Here is a 22267-nt window from a genome sequence, read left to right on the forward strand (position 1 = left end):
CAGCACCGGAAGAAGCCAACTCCCCAGAGACAGTACTTGTCAATACCTGATTGGACTAAAAGCAACGATCCCTATTGGTTACCGGAAGTAGAAAACACACCCAGGATGCGTGTCAACACATTCCTATTGGACAATGCAAAAAGTTTAAAAGTTTCGGACACACGGCTCCGCTCTGAGAAGCAGCGCTGAATACCAAGTTGTAGCAGACCTGTTTCTCCAGGGAACAACTATTTCCTCTTTTCTTGTTCCGCTTTTTCCCTTTGTGTCTGTCTTTTTATCAAATAAACTTGTTTCATAGATTGAAAAGCTGTCTGAAGTTACCTTCCTGAATCCTGTTATAAACAATAGTTTCTTGGAGAATCCATTAATTGCAATTAATCAAGTTGACTCAGGGAATGGCCTCTACTATTACTGGCATCAGTAGCATGGGATCTTCTTAGTGTTTGGGTACTTGCCAGGTTCGGCCTCTGTTGGAAACAGGATGCTGGGCTTGATGGACCCTTGGTCTGACCCAGCATGGCAATTGCTTATGTTCTTAACATTAGGATGCAGTTCGTATTAGAGTCAAATCCTCCGATGATGGTGTCAAATGACGAAATAAGTAAAGATTCTGTGCTTGTCCTTTTCTGAATCCATGCTGATTATTATGTAGAATATATTGTCTTCTATGTAGTCAGAAACTTGGTGCAGTACAACAGATTCTATGATTTTGGTTAGGAAGGTAACATAGCAATTGGGCAATAATTGGCTAAGTCTGAGGAATCGTGATTTTTCTTTTTGGGAATGGGTAAGATTGATGTTTTCTTAATGGAGCCTGGAAATAAGCCTTGTGATAATGAGGCATTTACTATGTTAGAGATTGAGGGTGTAATATTGTCTTTCATGTCTTTAAGTAACCAGAACAGGGGTTGAAAGGACTTTTTGAGGGTTTTGATTTTGACAGAATATTAACAATGGTGTTATCATTGATGGCTGTAAATTCTGATAAGGAACACGCAGATTGAGGAAGTGTTGGTTTTGGGATGGGTAGTAAGTCAAATTCAGAAGAGATGTTCTCTGTTTTCTTTGTAAAGTATTTTGCTATGCTATTACATAAATCATCAGATGCAGTAGGAGGTGAGATATCTTGTATTGTTAAATCTTTCATGATTGAAAATAGTACTCTAGGGTTTCCATTTGCACTCATTTTCATTGTGTAGAATTTTTTTTGGCTCTTTTCTTTTTTATATTTCTGTAGATATTCTTGTTTTCGTTCTGGAAGGGGATTTTTTCTCCATCTATGCTCTAAATTGCATAATTTATGCTTAAATGTTTTTAACAGATCTGTATACCATAGTGATTTTTTTTGGTGGGGATTTTTTGAGGTTTCAAAGGTGCTACTATGTCTAGGTTTTCTGTTATATCGTTCTGGAACAAAAGTATATCAGAGACATCTGTATGTGGGTTTTGATTATCTGTATTATGTCAGTAAAAGCTTCTATATTAATCTTCTTACGGCGTAATATTGTGTGTTCATTATGTTTACTGATAGTGTTGTTGTTTCTTGGTATTTTGTTTTTTCCTACAGCTTTTAGTAAATAATGGTCTGACCATGGGACTGGTTATTTCTATTGTAAAGTCAAATGATGATTGATTGAGGTAGATTTGATCTAGGGTATTTCCTTGCTTGTGGGTCTTTTATGAGAGTTGTCAAATTTAATCCGGACAATGCATCTGTTAGGTTTACTATTGCAGGATGTGGTTGTGGGCTATTAAAACGTAAACTGAAGTCACCAGCAAGTATGGTGTTTGTTAAATCACAAGGTAATGTGACAATTGTTTCAAGAAACGAGGATAGTTGAATAGTGAGCATTCCCAGGGCACTGTAAATCAGACAGATATTCAGGCTATTAGTTGATACTAGAAGAATTTCAATTTTTGTCTTGTTTTTTTAGGATAGTTTTTTTTACATGGGGATAAGGAGCCCCCCACCTCTTCGATTTAGTCGAGGTTGAGATATGGGGATGGATCCTTCTGGACATAAATTATTTAGAATGACTGGGTCGTATTCGTACAGCCACGTTTCAGTTATAAGAACTATATCGGCTGCAGTACTTATTAAGTCATGAATTATTGGGGTTTTCTTCCTGATAGACTGAATATTGATTAGTAGGAGAAAAAAAATGGCAGACAGCTTGCTAAGAGAACTGCAGATAAAACAGTAATTATCCTAATAAACTTTATAAAAGTCAGTACTAAAAAAGTATAAACATTGCATTTCAAACTGTTGTGACTCCTACTACTCACCCAGAGGACTCCCACTAACTGAAAATACTGCGCTAATTTTCAGCTCCCCTTCTTGAGGTTTAGGTGGCTGACTGTATTCCTGTGAAGATAGTGTAAATATTCTCCATAAATTTAACTGGATCTCAGTTGTGTAGGTTGCAGATATACAAAACTCAAGATAAAAAAAAAAATAGATAGATATGTTCTTACCTCAGAGTTATCTGGTTCATCTTTAATTTTATCTAAAAATCCTGGTTGCGGTGCCAAAGCTTTGTCATATTCATCATCCATCGGTTCCTCCTTTATTCTGACATTTGATATAAAGGAATTGCCCACATTTTCACCACTGGATGCTTTATTGCTGAAGGAATAGTTAGACTCCTAACAAATAAAATATTCAGCTTTTTGTGACCATTTAGGTACAGTTCAAATAGAAGTGTGTAAGCGTCATACAGGGCTTGTTTAACTTAATTACAAAATTACTCTTTACAAGCAAATCAAAAGAATGTGTCTCAAAATTCAAACACTGGAACATATTTTTTGATTGCTAAGATACACTAATAGAAATTAGCTCAAATTATATGGCAATGGCACTCTGACCGACTTTCTACAAAATCCAAAATGGCACACATAACCCCCCCCCCCCCCCCATAAAACATAATAAAAGAATAAGACCATATACAATAAGAAAAAATGGTTTCCTAAATTTAAGATACATTTTTCCCATATGTAAACCTCAAGGAAGGGCATGCCAAATTAAAGGAGCCTTGTATTGAAAAAACATCCTCCTAGTATGTTCTAACCAAATTTCTCATGGAGAGGGCAGCTTTAATACCCCTTAATTGAGAGGATCTTAAAGTTCTGCTTGGCTGATAAGAGATTAGTACATTTAAATATACAGGAACCCCTCTAAACACGGCCCTGTATGTTATACAAAGAAACAAAAAGATTATACACTTCTTGAATACTCCCTAGCATCAAATTGCCTTTACAAATTAATATTTATTGTAAATATCCTATTTGAAAAGTTTTTGCATCAGTAAACCATTTGGAATTCACTTTGTAACAATCACAACTATATTCCTGGATGTACACATGCTCACACTTCTAAATGTTACTGAAAATAAAGTTTCTTACCCTGAAATTTGTTTCTGGGACTCGTGCTGTTAATGGTGCACGGGAAGCTTCTTCCATTTGGCCTGTGAAGAAATTAGAGATATAAATACATGGTACTCATTCAGTTCACAAATTTAACAAATGCTCTGATGCTTCACCAGGAACGCTGCTTCTGTTTATTTATTTATTTAACATTTTTCTATACCGACCTTCAAGGAAGAATACCATATCAGGTCGGTTTACATCGAACAGGGGATAGATAAATATAACATAGTAACAACTCTTTATAATCAGAGGAAGCAAAAAAGTACCAAAGTGAAAAAGTAAAAGTTACATAAAACAAGGACCATGAACTTGGAAGCTGAGTCAGCTGGAAGAAGAAAGGCCCTAAGGGGGGTAAATAAATTAATTACAGTGATTCATGTCCGAGTCTGGTCTAGAGCCAGTTAACTTATTAGTGTAGATAACTAGTGAATGAGGAGCATATTGGGGGAGCGAAGTTCCATTTTCATGAGCGGATTGGTTAACTAGTGAAAGTCTGATGGATCTGGGAAGGCTTGTATGAACAGCCAAGTTTTGAGTTTTTTCTTAAATGTTGGCAGGCAAAGTTCCAGTCTGAGTTCTGCAGGGAGGTTGTTCCAGATGGCTGGTCCTGCTGTAGAAAAAGCTCGGTCCCTGGTCAAGATGAGTCGTGTGGCTTTAGTTGGCGGGGCTTGTAGTGATCCTTTGTAGGTTTCTCTCATTGGTCTGTTTGAAGTATGGAGTTTGAATGGGAATTCGAGGTCGAGCTGGAGGAGATTATGAATAGATTTGTGGATTAAAGTTAGAGATTTGTGTAGAACCCTGTGATTGACTGGTAACCAATGTAGGTTTCGGAGGATGGGCGTAATATGGTCTCTCCGTTTGGTGCTTGTCAGAATTCTAGCTGCGGCGTTCTGTATCATCTGTAAGGGCTTGGTTGTTGAGCTGGGTAGGCCTGTGTAGAGAGCGCTGCAGTAGTCTATTTTGGCAAATATCAAGGATTGAAGGACAGTTCTGAAGTCATGGAAATATAGGAGAGGTTTGAGTCTTTTTAACACCTGTAGTCTGTAGAAGCAATCTTTGGTTGTGGTTTTGATCATATTCTTTAGGTTAAGGCGGTTGTCGATAATTACTCCAAGGTCTCTTACGTGAGTGTGGGTTAGAAGGTGGTTGTGATGTGTCAGACGGGAGGTTATCTTGGTTGGAGGAAATGAATAGGAGTTCAGTCTTAGAAGCATTGAGGACCAAATTTAGACTGTTGAGGAGATTTGTGATGGCTTGTAGGCTGTTGTTCCAGAGTGAAAGGGATTTGTTAACAGATTCTGTTATGGGAATCAGAATCTGAACATCGTCCGCATAAATGTAGTGGATGAGGTTAAGCCTTGTTAACAGTTGGCAAAGGGGGAGGAGGTAAATATTGAAAAGCGTGGGTGATAGGGAAGAACCTTGTGGTACGCCAAGAGAGGAATTTGTAGATGGTGATTCTTTATTGTTGATTTTTACTTTAAAACTTCTGTTACTGAGGAAAGACTTGAACCAATTGTGGACTGTTCCTGAAATGCCTGTGTCTGAAAGGCGATTCAGGAGGATGGAGTTGTTGACGGTGTTGAAGGCCGCCGAGATGTCTAAAAGGATTACGAGAAAGGAATGTCCTTTGTCTAGACCCATGATAATGTGGTCTGTTAGAGATATGAGTAGTGTTTCTGTGCTGCGAGATTTGCGGAACCCATATTGGGAAGGGAAAAGTAGATTGTGATCTTCTAAATAATCCGAAAGCTGGATGTTGACCAATTTCTCTGTGATTTTGGCTAAAAATGGAAGATTCGAGATGGGGCGGAAATTAGCTAGAACACCAGGGTCTAGATTATGTTTCTTGAGGAGAGGTTTAAGTGATGCGTTTTTTAGACTATTTGGGTAGAATCCTTGTGTTAAGCAGCAGTTTATGATGTTGGTTAAGGGTCCGGAGATTATGTTTGGGATAAGTAGCAGTAGCTTGGAGGGTATGTTGTCTGATGGGTGGCTGGAAGGTTTCTGCCTTTTAAGAACGGATTTGATCTCTTTGGTAGATGTTAATTCGAATTTGTCGAATTTGACTCCCTTAAGCATGTAGGTGTTATCGAATGAGGTGATGTGGTCAGTCTTGGTAGGAAGGAGAGCAAGTGTGTTTGCAATCTTCTGCTGAAAATAGGGCTAGCTCATTTGCCTTGGATTGAGCTTGTTCGTCAGGTATTGACGGTGGTAGAGACTTTGTTATTTGAGATACATATGAAAAGAGAGTTTTTGCATCATATTGGAGATCATGGATTTTTTTACCGTAGTATTCTCTTTTTGATTTAAGAATTGATGTCCTGTAGAGATGTAGGGTTCCTTTGTATGACGATAGCGTAGTGGTGGAAGGGGATTTGCGCCATTTATTTTCTTTGTGACGTAATTCTTGTTTTATCCGTTTGAGTTCGCTGGAGAACCAAGGTTGATTTCCTTTTTTTGACGGGTTGATTGGTTTCGTGGTTGAAGGGCAGAGTTTATTTGCTACCTCTTCGGTGATCTTGTGCCATGAGAGCACTGCTGTGTTGGGGTTGGACAGATCTAGATTTGAGAGTTCCTTGGAGAGATGTTCACTGAGGGTGTCAGAAGCACAGGGTTTCCTGAATTGAAAGGAGGATAGGTGCTTGGAGGAGAGAGACTGTTTTTTGTGGTGAGGGTGGCTGTTATCAGAAAGTGATCTGACCAGGGGATAGGGGTACACTCAGGTTCTGTGGAGTTAAAGAAATTGGAGTTGATAAAAATAAGGTCCAGGGTGTGTCCAGCTTTGTGTGTAGGTTTGTTTACAATCTGGGTGAATCCCATTGCACTGAGGGCGGTGAGGAGGGCGTCACAATTGGATGAGTGGGAAGAAGCCTCAAAGTGGATGTTAAAATCTCCCATGATTATGGTAGGTAAGTCAGTGTTGACATATTTCACCACAGATTCTATAAGAGGGGAGGCATCTGTATCTAATGCTCCTGGGGGTGCATAAACTAGGAGTACTTGCAGCTGGTTCGATTTGAATAGTCCTAGTTCAATTTTGGATTCTGACTTAATTGTATGTGATGTTAGTCTGAGTTCTTTTTTGGTGGCTAGTAACAGACCGCCTCCTCGCTTTTTTTGTCTGTGAATTGAAAAAAAAATCGTATTTGTGGGTGGGTAATTGGTTGATTAGGGTAATGTCGAGTTTATCGATTTCTGTGTTGATTCTGCTTCAGGGAACCTGGTGGAGCAGAAGAGCAAACTAGATCTGGTTAACTATAGATAAACATGCAATTTAAAATAACCAACAGAAATACAAACAAAAAAATGTGGGCCATATCAAGTGTAAGCAGAGTTGCTTACCTGTAACAGGTGTTCTCACAGGACAGCAGGATATTAGTCCTCACATATGGGTGACATCATAGGATGGAGCCCAATCACAGAACACTTTTGTCAAAGTTTCTAGAACTTTGACTGGCACCTACTGGGCAGCATAGCACCAGTCCTGCATTCAGCAGGGGTCCCCCTTCAGTCTCGTCTTATAGTAAAAAGTACATGCAAAAATAAAATAAGAAAACATAAATGAACCCAACACCGCGGGGTGGCGGGCGGGTTTCGTGAGGACTAATATCCTGCTGTCCTGTGACAACACCTGTTACAGGTAAGCAACATTTGCTTTCTCACAGGACAAGCAGGATGGTAGTCCTCACATATGGGTGAGTACCAAGCTGAGGATGTCCGGACATGCACCAAATGTACCTAAAGGCGTGCAACAGGCACAACTGCTGGGGTGGAATTTGGTAGAGGGCATCCTGAACCCCACCGGGCAGGTGGAAGGGTGTTGGTACGTCACGTTGTAAAGAGGTTACGAAGGACAGACTGGCCGAAGATGGAATCTTGTCTTCCGGCTTTGTCAAAGCAATAGTGGGCTGCAAAGGTGTGGCGAGAACTCCAGGTGGCAGCCCTGCAAATGTCAGGAAGCGGCACCGATCGCAGGTGCGCTACTGAAGTTGCCATGGCCCTCACAGAGTGTGCTTTAACACAGTCTTGAAATGGAATGCCCGCTTGCTGATAGCAGAAGGATATGCAGTCTGCCAACCAGGAGGAGAAAGTCTGCTTACCCACAGGCTTCCCCAATTTGTTAGGGTGGAAAGAGACAAAACAATTGAGTGCTTTCCCTGTGGGCAGCTGTACGGTCTAGGTAGAATGCTAGAGCCTGTTTACAGTCAAGGGTATGCAAAGCCTGTTCTCCTGGATTGGCATGGGGCCTGGGGGAAAAAGGTAGATAGTATGATGGCTTGATTGAGATGAAAAGCCGAAACTACCTTAGGTAAGAATTTAGGGTGAGTGCGGAGTACCGCCCGGTCCTGCAGAAGTTTAGTGTAAGGCAGATAGGTAACTAGGGCCTGCAATTCACTAACTCTGCGAGCTGAAGTGACAGCCAAAAGGAAAATCACCTTCCATTTGAGATAGATATCGAAGGTCACAAGAGTGAAGAGGCTCGAATGGTCGTTTCATGAGCCGACCCAAAACCAGATTAAGGTCCCAAGAAGGGGCCGGAGGACGTAGTGGAGGCTTGATGTGGAGCAAGCCCTTCAAAAAACATGTTACCAGGGGTTGCACTGATATGGGGACATCCCTGACACCTTTATGGAAGGCAGCTACCGCACCGACATGCATTCTGATGGAAGAAGTCTTAAGACCTGACTCAGAGATGCCAGAGATAGTCCAGAAACTTCGGAATTGGACAGGAAACGGGGTCAAGGGACTGAAGAGCACCATGACGTGAACCTTTTCCATTTGTAAGAGTAAGCTTTTCTCGTGGAAGGCTTCTGTGAAGCAATCAAGACACAGGAAACTGGTTCAGAGAGGTTAAGTGGCTGAAGGATTAACCTTTCAACATCCATGCCGTCAGGGACAAGGCTTGAAGATTGGGATGGCGTAGGCACCCGTCGTTTTGAGTGATCAGAAGCGGGTCCTTTCCCAAGGGAATGTGCCTGCGGATGGAGAGATCCTGAAGTATTGGAAACCACACTTGGCGTGGCCAGTGAGGTCCTATCAGGATCATGGTTCCCTTGTCCTGACATAACTTCACGAGAGTCTTCGAGAGAACAGGAAGTGGAGGGAATGCATAGAGCAGACCGGTTGCCCATGAGAGGGAGAATGCATCTCTGGCTTGAGAGTGTTTGCTGCGAATGAGAGAGTAGTTCTCTAGCTTGCGGTTTTGAGGAGACGCAAAGAGGTCTATCTGAGGAGCTCCCCATTTTTGGAAGATGGAGTTCGCCACAAAGGGGTTGAGAGACCACTCATGTGGTTGAAAGATGCGACTCAGCTTATCTGCCAACACATTGTCCATTCCCGGCAAGTAGGTGGCCCTGAGGTAAATTGAATGGGAGAGAGCTTCCACCCAAATCTGTGCAGCTTCCTGACACAGAAGGAAGGAGCCTGTGCCTCCCTGTTTGTTGATTTATTTATTTTATTTAAAATATTTCTATACCGGACTTCATGAATGGGATTCATATCAGGCCGGTTTACATGGAACAAGGGATAAACCAAAGTAACCAAAAATAAGAAGGTCGAAACTAGCAAAGTTACAATATAACAGGGGGATTAAACTTGGGAGCTAGAGTAGCTAGGAATAAGAGAGATAGGAATTAACTACATATAAATCCTATAAGATGGTTATGAAATTAGTAAACATTCAGTTCCTTGATCTGAGTCTGACGAGTCAATTTGAGTTAGGGGAAGGCTTGGAGGAAAAGCCACGTCTTAAGTTTCCTTCGAAAGGTGGGGAGGCAGGGTTCCAGTCTTAGGTCAGTCGGTAGTTTGTTCCAAACGACTGGGCCTGCTGTGGAGAAGGAACGTTCTTTGGTGGTTGTTAGACGGGTGGATTTGGTAGGTGGGACTTGAAGCATTCCTTTATATGCCTCTCTGATGGGCCTTTCTGAGGCATTTATTTATTTAAAAGTCTTATATACCGCAACAATGGTTAGGTAAACTATCAGTCTAGGCGGTTCACATATTTGAACATACATAATTTAGTCACATTTTAAAACATACTTACATAATTACAATACTTAATACGTAACAAGTTTTAACAAATTGAAGCTATAAGTTGTGTAAAGATTTTAATATAAATTATATGCACTAGAAAAAAGATGAGTTTTTAATAACTTCTTAAATTCTGAGCGAGTGGCTGTCAGTCGAATCTGTTTGAAGGCATGGTGTTTGGCATGGTCTGAGGCATGGTGTTTGAATGGGGTCTGAAGGTCTAGGGTGAGCTGTTTGTGGATTATGGTGAGTGCTTTATGTAGAATTCTGTATTTTATTGGCAGCCAGTGTAGGTTACGGAGGATGGGGGTAATGTGAGCACTTCGGTTAGTGTTGGTTAAGATTCTGGCTGCTGCATTCTGGAGCATTTGTAGAGGTTTTGTTGCTGAGATGGGGAGCCCCAGGAGTAAAGCATTGCAGTAGTCCCGAGGTGATGTAGACCTTTACGTACCGCGGTATATAAAAATCTCCAAATAAATAAATAAAATAAAAATAGTCCGTTTTCGAAAATAGAGTAGATTGAAGGACGGTTCTGAAGTCCTGGAAGTGGAGAAGTGGTTTAATTCTTTTTAAAACTTGAAGCTTATAGAAGCAGTCCTTGGTGATATTATTGATTGATTTCTTTAAATTCAGATGATTGTCTAGTATGACTCCTAAATCTCTTGTTTGAGAAATCTGTGTGTCAGGAGCTGTAAAATCGGTGTTGGTCGAGTGTTCAGGGGAGATGAGCAGGATTTCCGTCTTGGATGCGTTGAGAACCAAGTTCAGGCTGGAGAGGAGACTTTTTATGGATTTCAGGCAATTTTCCCAGTAGTCAAGTGTTTTTGGCAGGGTTTGTTTTATGGGGATCAATATCTGAACATCATCTGCATAGAGGTAGTGTGTTAATTTTAGGTTGGTGAGCAGTTGGCAGAGGGGTAAGTAAGTAGATATTGAAAAGGGTTGGAGATAATGAAGAGCCTTGTTGGACGCCTAGCGTTGATTTATAGCTTGGTGATTCTTTGTTGTTGACTCTAACCTTGTAGCTTCTATTGTTGAGGAAAGAGTTGAACCATCTGAGGGCGAGACCCGTGATTCCAATTTCTGAAAGACGGTTTAGCAGGATGGCATGGTTTACCGTATCGAAAGCCGCTGAGATATCTAGAGGACCAGTAGGTATGATAGCCCTTTGTCAAGACCCATGAGGATGTGGTCTGATAGGGAGATGAGAAGGGTTTCTGTGCTGGCGGATTTTCGGAAACCATACTGTGAAGGGTAAAGTATTTTATTTTCCTCAAGGTAGTCAGAGGGTTGTGTGTTAACAACTTTCTCTGTGAGCTTCGCTAGAAACGGAAGGTTAGATATGGGTCTGAAATTGGAGAGTTCTTTTGTGTCCAGATTGGGTTTCTTCAAGAGGGGTTTGAGAGATGCTGTTTTTAGCTCATCAGGGTAGATTCCTTGGGCAAGGGAACAGTTTATGATGTTGGTGAGTGATCTGGAGATGGTGCTGGGGATGAGAAACAGAAGTTTAGTAGGGATGTGGTCTGTCGGATGGATGGAGGGTTTCATTTTCTTAAGGACGGATTCTATCTCCATGGTGGTAGTGGGTTCGAAGGAGTCAAGGGTGTCTCTAGGATGATAGTTGGGATTAGAGTTGAAGGCTGAGGTTATTGTGTTAGTGGGGAGAAGTGCCATGATGTACCACATGGCCACCTGGTTGTCCATCTGAATCAGGATGACTTGATTTGAGAGGCGATTCTGAAAAGCCCTGAGAGCATATCTGATTGCTTGAAGTTCCAGGAAATTTATTTGGTGTTCGGCTTCCTCTGGAGACCAAGATCCTTGTGTTTGCAGATTGGCCACATGGGCTCCCCAGCCAAGTTGGAAGCGTCGGTGGTGAGCGTGACTTGAGGGTCTAGAGTCTGGAAGGGCAAACCCTGGAGGAGATTGTTCCACCAGGTGAGAGACAGTGAGTCGGTGACGTGGACAAAGGTCGACAGGGGCTGAGTGCTTTGAGTCCATTGAGACCTTAGAGTCCACTGCATGACTCATGGCCAAGCGGGCCATTGGTGTGACATGGACTGAGGATGCCATGTGTCCCAGAAGGATGAGAAATTGGCATGCGGTCGCATTGTGCTGAGACTGCAGCAGGTGAGCAAGAGACACGAGAGGTTGTGCATGCTGTCAAGGCAGGAAAGCCTTTGCCTGCAAAGTGTCCAGGTCTGCCCCAATGAACGACATGGTTTGAAATGGGACTAAATAGGATTTATTTATTTTATTTAACAGTTTTTTATACCGACCTTCATAGTAAATTACCATATCGGATCGGTTTACAATTTAACAAAGGGAAAAACTAGAGTAACAAATTCACGTAAACGAAAGATAACAATAAGTTTTGTCGTAGTTGACTAGAAATGCTAATGAAATTAAGGTGTGTAAGGTTAGACTGAGGGATGACAAAGCAGTTTGTTGAGTGGGATCCCTGACTAACCAGTCGTCCAGAAAGGGGTAGACATGAACACCTTGAGTCCTGAGGAAGGCTGCAACGACTGAGGCATTTTGTGAAGACTCGTGGCGCAGATGCTAGGCCGAATGAAAGCACTCTGTATTGATAGTGCTTGGGGCCTACTAGAAACCTCAGGTATTTGCGATGAGATGGAGTTAATCGCAATGAGTGTGTGTGTCCTGGAGGTCCAGAGAGCACAGCCAGTGTCCTCTTTGTAGAAGAGGAAGAAGTGAGCCTAAGGTGACCATTTTGAACTTCTCTCGCAGGAGGTACTTGAGGGTCCGTAGGTCCAGAATAGGACGAACGCCTCCCAATTTTTTGGGGATTAGAAAGTACTGGGAATAGAACCCTAGGCCGTGCTGAGAGTATGGTATGGGCTCTATTGCGTTGGACTGGAGAAGAAGGGGGACCTTGATCCAGAAGAATGGAGTGATCGGATGTTCTTCACATCGGCAGAGGTGGGGAGTCCGGAGGCACAGAGAGAAAATTCAGATGGTAACCCTGAGCAATTATTGCCAATACCCATTGGTCTGAGGTGATTGAGTGCCATGTTGTGGAAGTGGCACAATCGACCTCCCACTGGAATCTGGCTGCTGCTCTCTAGGTGGAAGTCAAAAACCTGAAGCAGGCCCTGGTTGAGGAGCTGCTTGTGGTTTTTGTTTACATGTTTGACGAGACTGTGCTTTCTGAAAAGGTCTCGTGGCACGGGATCTGGTTGGTGGCGGATAGGACTTCTTCGGGCGGAAGGACTTTTTAGAGTCCTTCCTGAAGGGCTGTTTAGAAGAATAGTCAGATGGTAGAGAGTGCTGTCTTAGGGTCTCATGATGGTCCTTTAGTTCTGCCACCGTCCGTTGAATCTGTTCGCCAAACAGATTATCACTGACACAAGGCAGGTCGGACAACCTGTCTTGTACTTCAGGGCGAAGGGCAGAAGACTTGAGCCAGGCCCACCTTCCTGCCGAAACAGCAGCTGCAGATACTCTACTAGAGGTATCAAAGATGTCATAAGTTGTTCTGATCTCGTGCTTGCCTGCCTCAAAACCCTTGACTAGGGTTTGGAGCTGTTCTTGAAATTGTTAAGGCAGGGAGTCTGACAAGTCTTGTATTTGCTTGAAAATGACCCTGGGTCATCTAGAGCTGATAGGCGGCAATTCGGGAGATGAGCATTGCCCTTTGAAGACTTGGCGACCAATGGTATCTAGGAACTTCTGTTCCTTGCCGGGGGGGGGGGGGGGGGGGGGGGGAACAAAAGAGTGAGGCTTTGACCTCTTCGCTCTCTTCTGTGCAGACTCCACCACGACAGAGTGGTGATCCAGTTGTGATTTCTGAAAACCTGGAGCTGACTGCACCAAATAGGTAGTGTCAACTTTCCTGTGGACTGGAGCAATGGAGACAGGATGTTCCCAGTTCTTCTTCAGGAGATCCAGAAGGACCTGATGGATGAGAATAGAGGTGATTACCTTGGGAGCATCCAGGAATTGGAGCAACTCCATCATCCTGTTCAGTCTGTAATTGGAAAGGAACCAATTCAGACATTTCCTTCACAAAGTTTATAAAGGAGAGGTCCTCTGGAGGAGAATGTTTCCTACTTTCAGTAGGTGAAAGTGGTGAAGGTAAATCATCAGCCCAGGTATCACAAGGATCAGCATGTGTCCCTCTAGGAACTAGAAGGAGGCAGGGTGGTGGGATACCTGAAGGTTCCGGTCTAGGCTCTGAAGGAATCTGAGGAATTATTGGAGGCGCAGGCATCGAGGGCATCGATGGATGGCTTGGTGGCGCAGACGGACGTATCTGCACAGATGGCTGAGGCAGAACTCCCGATGGAGGGATGCGGAATGGTGTTTCTCCTCCCGATGACACTAAGTGGGGAGGGCACCTGAGCCATCTGAGACCTGGGATCCATCAGTGGAAAAGCGGCCATGAGTGCTTCCATCCTGGAGAGCAGCAGTGCCAGCGCTGCCGGAATCGGGTCGATGATCGGTTCCGCAAGAACCTGAAGTCGTTGCATTGCCTTGTCGATGGCCTCCTGAACCATCTGGTCCAGTTCTTCTCGGAGACCTGGAGCAAGCAGCCCCGGCTCCGGAACAAAAGAGGGAGGCAGAGGCATAGCCGGAGGGACCACCGTTAAAGGCGGAGTCACGGCTCCCAATCCCCTGTCAGGCGAGGGTTGCCTCTGTGACCTGGTCGCAGAAACGGTCAGTGCCTTTTCTGGATGGGGTTTCTTCGACAGCGGCTCGGACGATGGCGAGGTCGATGATCCGAGACTTACGGTGTCTATTTTTGTCTCTGCGATCCCCTCTGTCCTGAGGGAGAGTAGAGGGTGTCGATGGCCGAGAAGTCGTTGATGCCGGGCGGTCACCGGCTGGTGGTTGATGCTGGCGCGAAGTTGATTGTGCCGGCTCTTGACGACGTCGATGCAATGGACGGAGTCTGGGTTTGAGCACGGAAGAGAAGTTCCATCTTCTCCATTCTGGCCTTGCGACCCTTTGGTGTCATTAGGGCACATTTGGTGCAGGTCAAGACATCGTGCTCGCGTCCTAGACACATTACACAGACTTTATGTGCGGCTACAGTCCGGGCACAGACAGAATCCTGATGCCATGGAAAAAAAAAATCGAGCCGCGATACGGTCGATGGCCAGTAGGCCGCGAGGGCCAAACTCTATGGTAATTGACAGAAAATGGGTAAAAACTTACTGGAGTACCGTGGTCTGAAAAAAGTTAGAGGAGGGACCCCTGTGGGGCAAATTAACTTTTAGTAATTCCGTGAGGAAAATTCCCGTCAGGAATCTCTTCAGAGCTCCTTTACCGCAAGGCTACTGCTGTGTGGAAAAAAGAAGACTGAAGGGGGACCCCTGCTGGCTGCAGGGTTAGTGCCATGCGGGGCATGCCCAGTAGGGGCCAGTCAAAGTTCTGGAAACTTTGACAGAAGTTTTCCGTGACTGGGCTCCATCCTGATGATGTCACCATATGTGATGTCACTTGCTGATAGCAAAAGAATATGCAGTCCGCTAACCAGGAGGAGAGTCTGCTTACCCACAGGTTTACCCAATTTGATGGAATCGAAAGAAACAAACAATTGAATGGATTTCCTGTGGTCAGCTGTACAGTCTAGATAGAATGCTAGAGCACGCTTACAGTCAAGGGTATGCAGAGCCTGTTCTCCTGGACTTGAATGGGGCCTGGGAAAGAAGGTGGGTAGTATCAACACAGACGCCCCTGCCATCATCATGGGAGACTTCAACCTCCATGTCAAGTCGTCCCCTCTGTCCTCCCAATTGCGAAACTCTGCTAACTTCCCTCAAAGCCATGGGTTTCAGCCAAATCATTAATAGTCCCACACACAAAGCTGGTCATACACTGGATTTCATTTTCATAAATTCAGGCCTCACTCTTACATCACCGCCGCTATGCTCCCCAGTCCCATGGTCCGACCACTGGATGATTACTACTGACCTCTCTATCTCAGAGAACCCAGCTCCTCCTCTCCCCAAAACTACTATTCACTTCAGGAAGCCCTGCTCCATGGACGACCTTAGTTCCCAGTTATCCACGGATCTAGCTACCTTGGATTTGTCAGACGCAGTCTCTGATCTCGCCTCCTGGCTTAACATCACCAGCTCAGTAGCTGAAAAAATTTGCCCCCTGACATTGAAAGAGTTAAACCCCACCCTCAAGAACAAAAAACCCTGGTTCACACCAGAGCTAAAAAAACAAACAAACAGGAGCTAAGACACAAAGAACCCCAATTCAGCTTCACACTCTGCCTACAAAACCTACATGCATAGATACAGGAACACTATCCTCCAAACAAAGAGAGATTTCTATGCCCTAAAAATCCATAATTACTTCTTTGATGTGAAGGCCTTATTTGCTTATGTCTCAGATCTTACTAAACCTTCCCCTCCTACCATCCCCGATGATCAAGCTCAAGTCAAGTCCACTGAACTTGCCATTTTCTGCGAGAAAAAAAAAAAATCAGCAATCTCATACCCCCGCTCATCTCTGCGAATATTCAGCCGCCACCCCCATACTCCACCACCACCAGCCAGAAAGCAACCTTTGAATTTTTCGAACCCAATTCTTCTCTTGAAATTGAAACCATACTCAAGAACATGAAACCCTCCTCACATCTGACAGACCCTATACCCACCAAGCTATTGCTCAAAATCCCTAAAACTATCGCCAAGCCACTAGCAGGAATCAATTACTCCCTTTCACAAGGACTAGTACCAGACTCTGAAACTTGCCACCCTCAAACCATTACTAAAAAAACCCAACCTGAATCCAGCTGACCTTGCTAACTTCCACCCTATCGCCAACCTCCCTTTCATCGCCAAACTCTTGGAGAAGATTGTTAACCAACTCTCAGAATACCTAGACGAACACAAGATTCTTGCCCCAGCCCAGTTTGGATTCCGTAAATCGCTCAACACAGAATCCCTCCTAATCTCCCTCACGGACAACATACGCATGGGCCTCGAAAAAACAGACAACCATTATCTTCTAGCACTGCTCGATATCTCAGCAGCTTTCGACACGGTGAATCACTCCATACTAGTCAACCAGCTATCTGAAATCGGCATCTCTGGAACAGTTCTTAGATGGTTCAAATCATTCCTCTGTAACAGGATCTTCAAGGTAAAGATTAACAACAAAGAATCTCACCCTGTCAAATCAACTCTTGGCGTCCCGCAAGGATCCTCTCTCTCTCCTACCCTCTTCAACATCTATCTCCTCCCTCTCTGCCAACTACTCGTAAGTCTAAAGGTAACCCATTATATATACATGCCAATGATGTGCAGATTCTCATTCTGGTTACAGAATCTCTCTCAAAAACCCTCACCTTCTGGAACAATTGCCTCCAGTCCATCAACCACCTTCTCTCCAGCCTCAACTTAATTCCCAACACAGCAAAAACTGAACTCCTCCTCATCGCACAGGATGACAACGACCTAGCAATCAACCTTCTTCCCACAACCCCATTACACATGCCAGAGACCTTGGAGTAATTATAGACAACCGGCTGAACCTAAGAAAATTTGTCAATACCACCACAAAAGGAATGTTTTTACAAACTTCAAACGCTAAAGAAGCTAAGACCCTTCCGACACCTACACGACTTTCGGACTGTGCTCCAAGCCACCATATTCTCAAAGGTAGACTACTGCAACTCCCTCCTCCTCGGCCTCCCCGCTAACACCACCAAACCTCTACAGATATTACAGAACACAGCCGCAAGGATCCTAACCAACACCAGCAAGGGAGAACATATCACGCCCATTCTTAAGAATTTACACTGGCTACCCATTAAATTCAGAATCCTGCACAAAGTCCTCACGATGATACACAAGACCATTCACAACTAATCTTCTCTTGAGCTTAGTATTCCCCTTCGCCAGCACACTTCCTCCAGACCAAATCAGAACAGCATACAAAGGCACCTTATACGCCCCTCCCGCCAAGTGCTCTCTTAAAAAATGTGCCTTCTCCACAGCAGGTCCCTCACAATGGAACGCCCTTCCCCCAGATCTTCACCAAGAACCCTGCCCACTGACCTTCAGAAATAGGCTAAAAACGTGGCTGTTCAAACAAGCATTTCCCTAAAGAACAGACAACCTCTCATGGACTGTATTTTTCCGGACTCAGGCTAACTTCTTCCTGATCCTTCGCAGCATATCTTTTCAGCATAGGCATCATATTCTGATTGATCCTCAGCATTCTACCTACCTCTAACTCCTCCCGTTCTAATCTTCTTCAGCTCCTTGCCATTAGGCGCCACCAATCTATATACTATCTGCCCCGGTAAATAACCATCCCGCATTCATCATTTCAGACTTGCTTTAACACTTAGTCAGTAGCATAACTTTGGCGCGAACAAAGGCCTTTATCCAGTTTACATATGTGACCACCTATCCCTGCCAGTTATCACCCTCATTCGATGTCTTTGGTTGTTGTATCCTCTGTTCAAAGTAATACTCGCGTTTCCACTGTTCGAGATTAGTTTCACGCCAAAAGTTATGTACCCTTTGGTTAATGCACCCACTGTTCGATTTAACATATATATTTAATTTGTTCAATGTAATCTATATTTATTTTTATTATTTGTTCAATGTATTATATATAACCTGGTTCGATGTAAACCGATGTGATATGTCTATACATGAATGTCTGTATAGAAAAACTTCAAATAAATAAATAGTATAATGGATTGATTGATATGAAACTCTGATACTACCTTAGGCAAAAACTTAGGGTGAGTGCGGAGTACTACCCTATCATGCAGAAGTTTAGTGTAAGGCGGGTAGGTGACTAAGGCCTGTAACTCACTAACTCTGCGAGCGGATGTGATCGCCAAAAGAAAAATCACTTTCCAAGTGAGTTAGCGGAGATCACAGGATTGGAGAGGCTCAAACAGTGGTTTCATGAGCCGCCCTCAAAACCATGTTGAGGTCCCATGAAGGGGCCGGAGAGCGCAGTGGAGGTTTTAAGGTGGAGCAAGCCCTTCAAAAAGCGTGTTACAAGTGGTTGTACTGAAATAGGTACATCCGACACCTTTATGGAAGGTGGCTACCGCACTGACATGTACCCTGATAGACGAAGTTTTGAGGCCTGACTGACAGGTGCCAGAGATAGTCCAGAAACGTCAGTGTGGAAGAAGTAAAGGGATCGATGGACATGGAAGTACACCATACCGTAAACCTGTTCCACTTGTAACGATAAGACTGCCTTGTGGAAGGCTTTCATGAAGCTACTAGGACATGGGAAATTGGCTCTGAAAGATTAAGAGGTTGAAGTATTAACCTTTCAAATCCAGGCAGTCAGGTCATTAGCCCCTTGTCCCTTCGCAACTTCACACGAGTCTTTGAAATGAGTGGAAGTGGCGGGTACGCATAAAGGAGACCGTTGGCCCATGAGAAGGGGAAAGCGTCTCTTGGCTGCGGGTGTTGGCTGCGAGTGGGAGACGAGAAGTTCCCTACTTTGCGGTTGTGAACTGATGCAAAGAGGTCTATGTGAGGGTAACCCCAACGTTGGAATATTGAGTCCGCTACAGTGGGGTTGTGGGACCACTCGTGCGGTTGAAAAGTGTGACTCAGCTTGTCCGCCAACACATTGTCCACTCACGGCAAGTAGGTGGCCCTGAGGTATATAGAGTGGGAAAGGGCCTCCGCCCAAATCTGTGCAGCTTCCTGACACAGAAGGTAGGAGCCCGTTCCTCCTTGCTTGTTGATGTACCACTTGGCCACCTGGTTGTCTGTTTGTATCAGGATGACCTGGTTGGAAAGGTGATCCTGAAAAACCCTGAGAGCATATCTGATTGCATGAAGCTCCAGGAAATTTGTGTTTGGCTTCCTCTGGAGACCAAATGCCCTGAGCTTCCAGGTTTCCAACATGTGCACCTCAGCAGAGGCTGGAAGCATCTGTTGTCAAGGTTATTTGAGGTTCTGGAACCTGAAATGGAAGGCCTTATAGCAGATTTCATTGGTCTGCCACCAGACCAGTGATAAGTGGAGCTGTTTGGTGATGTGGACAATGGTGGACATTGGCTAAGAAGACTGAATCCACTGCGATTTTAGAGTCCACTGCATTACTCTCATGTCAAGGCGAGCCATGGGAGTGACATGCACAGAGGATGCCATATGACCCAGTAAGACCAGAAAATGACGTGCAGTTGAATGTTGTCGAGACTGCAGGTTGATGGGCCAGAGAAGCGAGAGCTTTCGCTTTTGGAGTGTCCAAGTCAGCCCCTATGAACGACTGGGTTTGAGAAGGAACCAGCCTGGATTTTGGATAGTTTGAGGAACCCTAGGGAGATCAAGGTATGCAAAGTGAGATGTAGGGACGTCAGTGCAGTTTGCCAAGTGGGAGCCCTGATCAACCAATCATCAAGATAGGGGTAGACGTGGACACTGACTCCTGAGAAAGGCAGCTACCACTACGAGGCACTTGGTGAAGACTAGTGGGGCAGATGCTAGGCTGAATGGTAACATTCAATATGGAAGTGTTTGGGCTTACAAGGAACCGCAGGAATCTGCGATGTGACGGAGTAATTGAAATGTGTGTATAGGTATCCTGGAAGTCTAGAGAGCAGAGCCAGTCTTCCCTTTGGAGAAGGGGAAGTAAAGAACCCAAGGTCACCATCTTGAACTTTTCTCTTTGTAGGTATTTGTTTAAAGGTGCAAAGATCCAGTATTGGATGACCACCACCTGACTTTTTCAGTATCAGGAAATAGAACCCCTGCCCCTGTTGGGAGAGGGGTACTGGCTCTATTGCTCGGGGCTGGAGGAGTAGGGAGACCTCCTGCTCCTGGAGTGATGAATGGTTGGATGTTCCCCACGTCAGCCGAGGTGAGGAATCTGGTGGAACAGAGAGAAAGTTGAGGTGGTAACCTTGAGTTACTACAGCGAGTACCCACTGATCTGTGGCAACTATGTGCCATTTCTCCAAACTTTGGCACAATCGGCCTCCGACGGGAATAGCCAGAAGTGGAGGCTGGGTTCTGCTCTCTAGGAAGGAGTCAAAAACCAGATGCTGGACCTGGCTGGGGGGCTGGCTTGACTTCTATACTCGAGGTTGCCTGGGTTGGCCTTTAAGGTAAGGCTTAGAAGGCTGACTCCTGGACGCCGGGGGATAGTATCTCTTTTGCCGGTAGACTTGTCTCTTGGAGTCTCTCCTAAAGGATCTTTTGGAAGATGAAAAGAAATCAGAAGGCAGTAAGGAGAGCTGGCGCAGAGTCTCTTGGTGGTGCTTGAGCTGCGCCACTGCTTCTTGAATCTTTTCTCCAAAAAGATTATCCCCAGCACAGGGCAAGTCAGCTAACCTGTCCTGTACTTCTGGTCTGAAGACTTTAGCCAGGCCCATCTCCTCGCACTAATTCCTGCCGCCGAAACTCTGGAGACGGTGTCAAAGATGTCATATGCAGACCGTACTTCATGTCTGCCAGTATCTAGGCCTTTTTGTGCTAGGGCATGAAGCTGGTCCTGGAATTGTGGAGGTAAGACTTCAGCAAATTCCTGAATCTTCGTGAACAGGGCCCTGTTGTATTGGGATATGTACAATTGATAGGAAGCAATGCGAGAGATCAGCATTGAGCCATGGAATATGCGTCTTCCAAATGCATCCAGGAATTTTTGTTCCTTTCCTGGAGGAATGGAAGAATGAGGTTTGGAGCGTTGTGCCCTCTTCTGGGCTGACTCCACAACCACTGAGTGATGATCTAATTGAGTTCTCTGGAAGCCAGGGGCTGACTGAACTAGGTAGGTGGCATCTGCCTTACAGCTGACAGGTGCCACAGAGCCAGGGTACTCCCAATTTCTCTTTAAAAGGTCCAGAAGGATTTCATGAATAGGGATAGACATGATTTCCTTTGGAGCATCGAGAAACTGGAGAAGCTCCAGCATCTGATGCCTAGAGTCCTCTTCAGTCTGAAGCTGGAATGGAACAGTGTCAGATATTTCCTTTACAAAGTTGATAAAGGACAAGTCTTCTGGAGGAGAACACTTCCTTTCATCAGGAGGAGAGGGTTGTGAATGAAAATCATCAATATCCTGGCACTGAAGGAAACCCAACACCATGGCCCCGACAAAAATTTAGTTTCGATGGCTGGTAGGTTGAGAGGGAAATACTCTATGGGAATCGACCGCAAGCCGGTAAAAATAACTTACCGTTCAACCACGGAGCAAAGGTATCGATAAGGGGACCCCTGTGGGGTATAATTATTTGAAATAGTTCTGTGAGGAAAAACTCATGTCAGGAATCTCTAAAGAGCTCCTTAACCCACGTGGCTACTGTTGCGCAGAAAAAAAAAGACTGAAGGGGGACCCTTGCTGGATGCAGGGTAGGTGCTATGCTGGGCATGCCCAGTAGGTGCCAAAGTTCTAGAAACTTTGACAAAAGTGTTCCGTGATTGGGCTCCATCCTGATGATGTCGCCCATTACGCTAGAACTACCATCCTGCTTGTCCTGTGAGAAAAAGAAGGACAATTATATATCATTGTGCTTCCTGCTCACAAGCCCACAGCAAGGCCTGAGAGTGCATAGGAGAATGTCAGAGAAAAAAATATTTATAACTAACATTTGGAAAGAGACTGATGGCTAGAACAAGCCAAGTGACAGAAAATTAATCAAACAAGAAGCATCAACCAGCATTAGGAATATACACAGATGCACATGAATGCAAGGATCATGCATCTGAGGCAAGAGAAAAAAAAGCAAACAGCAAATGGATTTATCCTGTTAAAAAGGATGTAACCGAGAACCTAAAGCTAAAAAGCTGAATTTATCTAAATTAATACTAATGAGGATATGTTTTTTTTACATCAG

The 22267-nt window shown here is 44.4% G+C and overlaps 1 protein-coding gene across 3 annotated transcripts in view; it reads right to left on the minus strand.

The window, feature by feature from the left end:
- ZMYM4 (zinc finger MYM-type containing 4) overlaps positions 1-22267 on the minus strand; it is a 229104-nt gene that overhangs the window by 157776 nt on the left and 49061 nt on the right. For all 3 annotated transcript variants that reach the window (XM_029571424.1, XM_029571423.1, XM_029571425.1), the window contains 3 exons: positions 3403-3464; positions 2476-2646; positions 2287-2365 (listed from right to left, as the gene is read on the minus strand). In XM_029571424.1, the coding sequence (XP_029427284.1) occupies positions 2287-2365; positions 2476-2646; positions 3403-3464 (312 nt within the window). The remainder of the gene's footprint in view (positions 1-2286; positions 2366-2475; positions 2647-3402; positions 3465-22267) is intronic.

The sequence above is a fragment of the Rhinatrema bivittatum genome, chromosome 11, assembly GCF_901001135.1.
Source record: "Rhinatrema bivittatum chromosome 11, aRhiBiv1.1, whole genome shotgun sequence".
NCBI lineage: Eukaryota > Metazoa > Chordata > Amphibia > Gymnophiona > Rhinatrematidae > Rhinatrema > Rhinatrema bivittatum.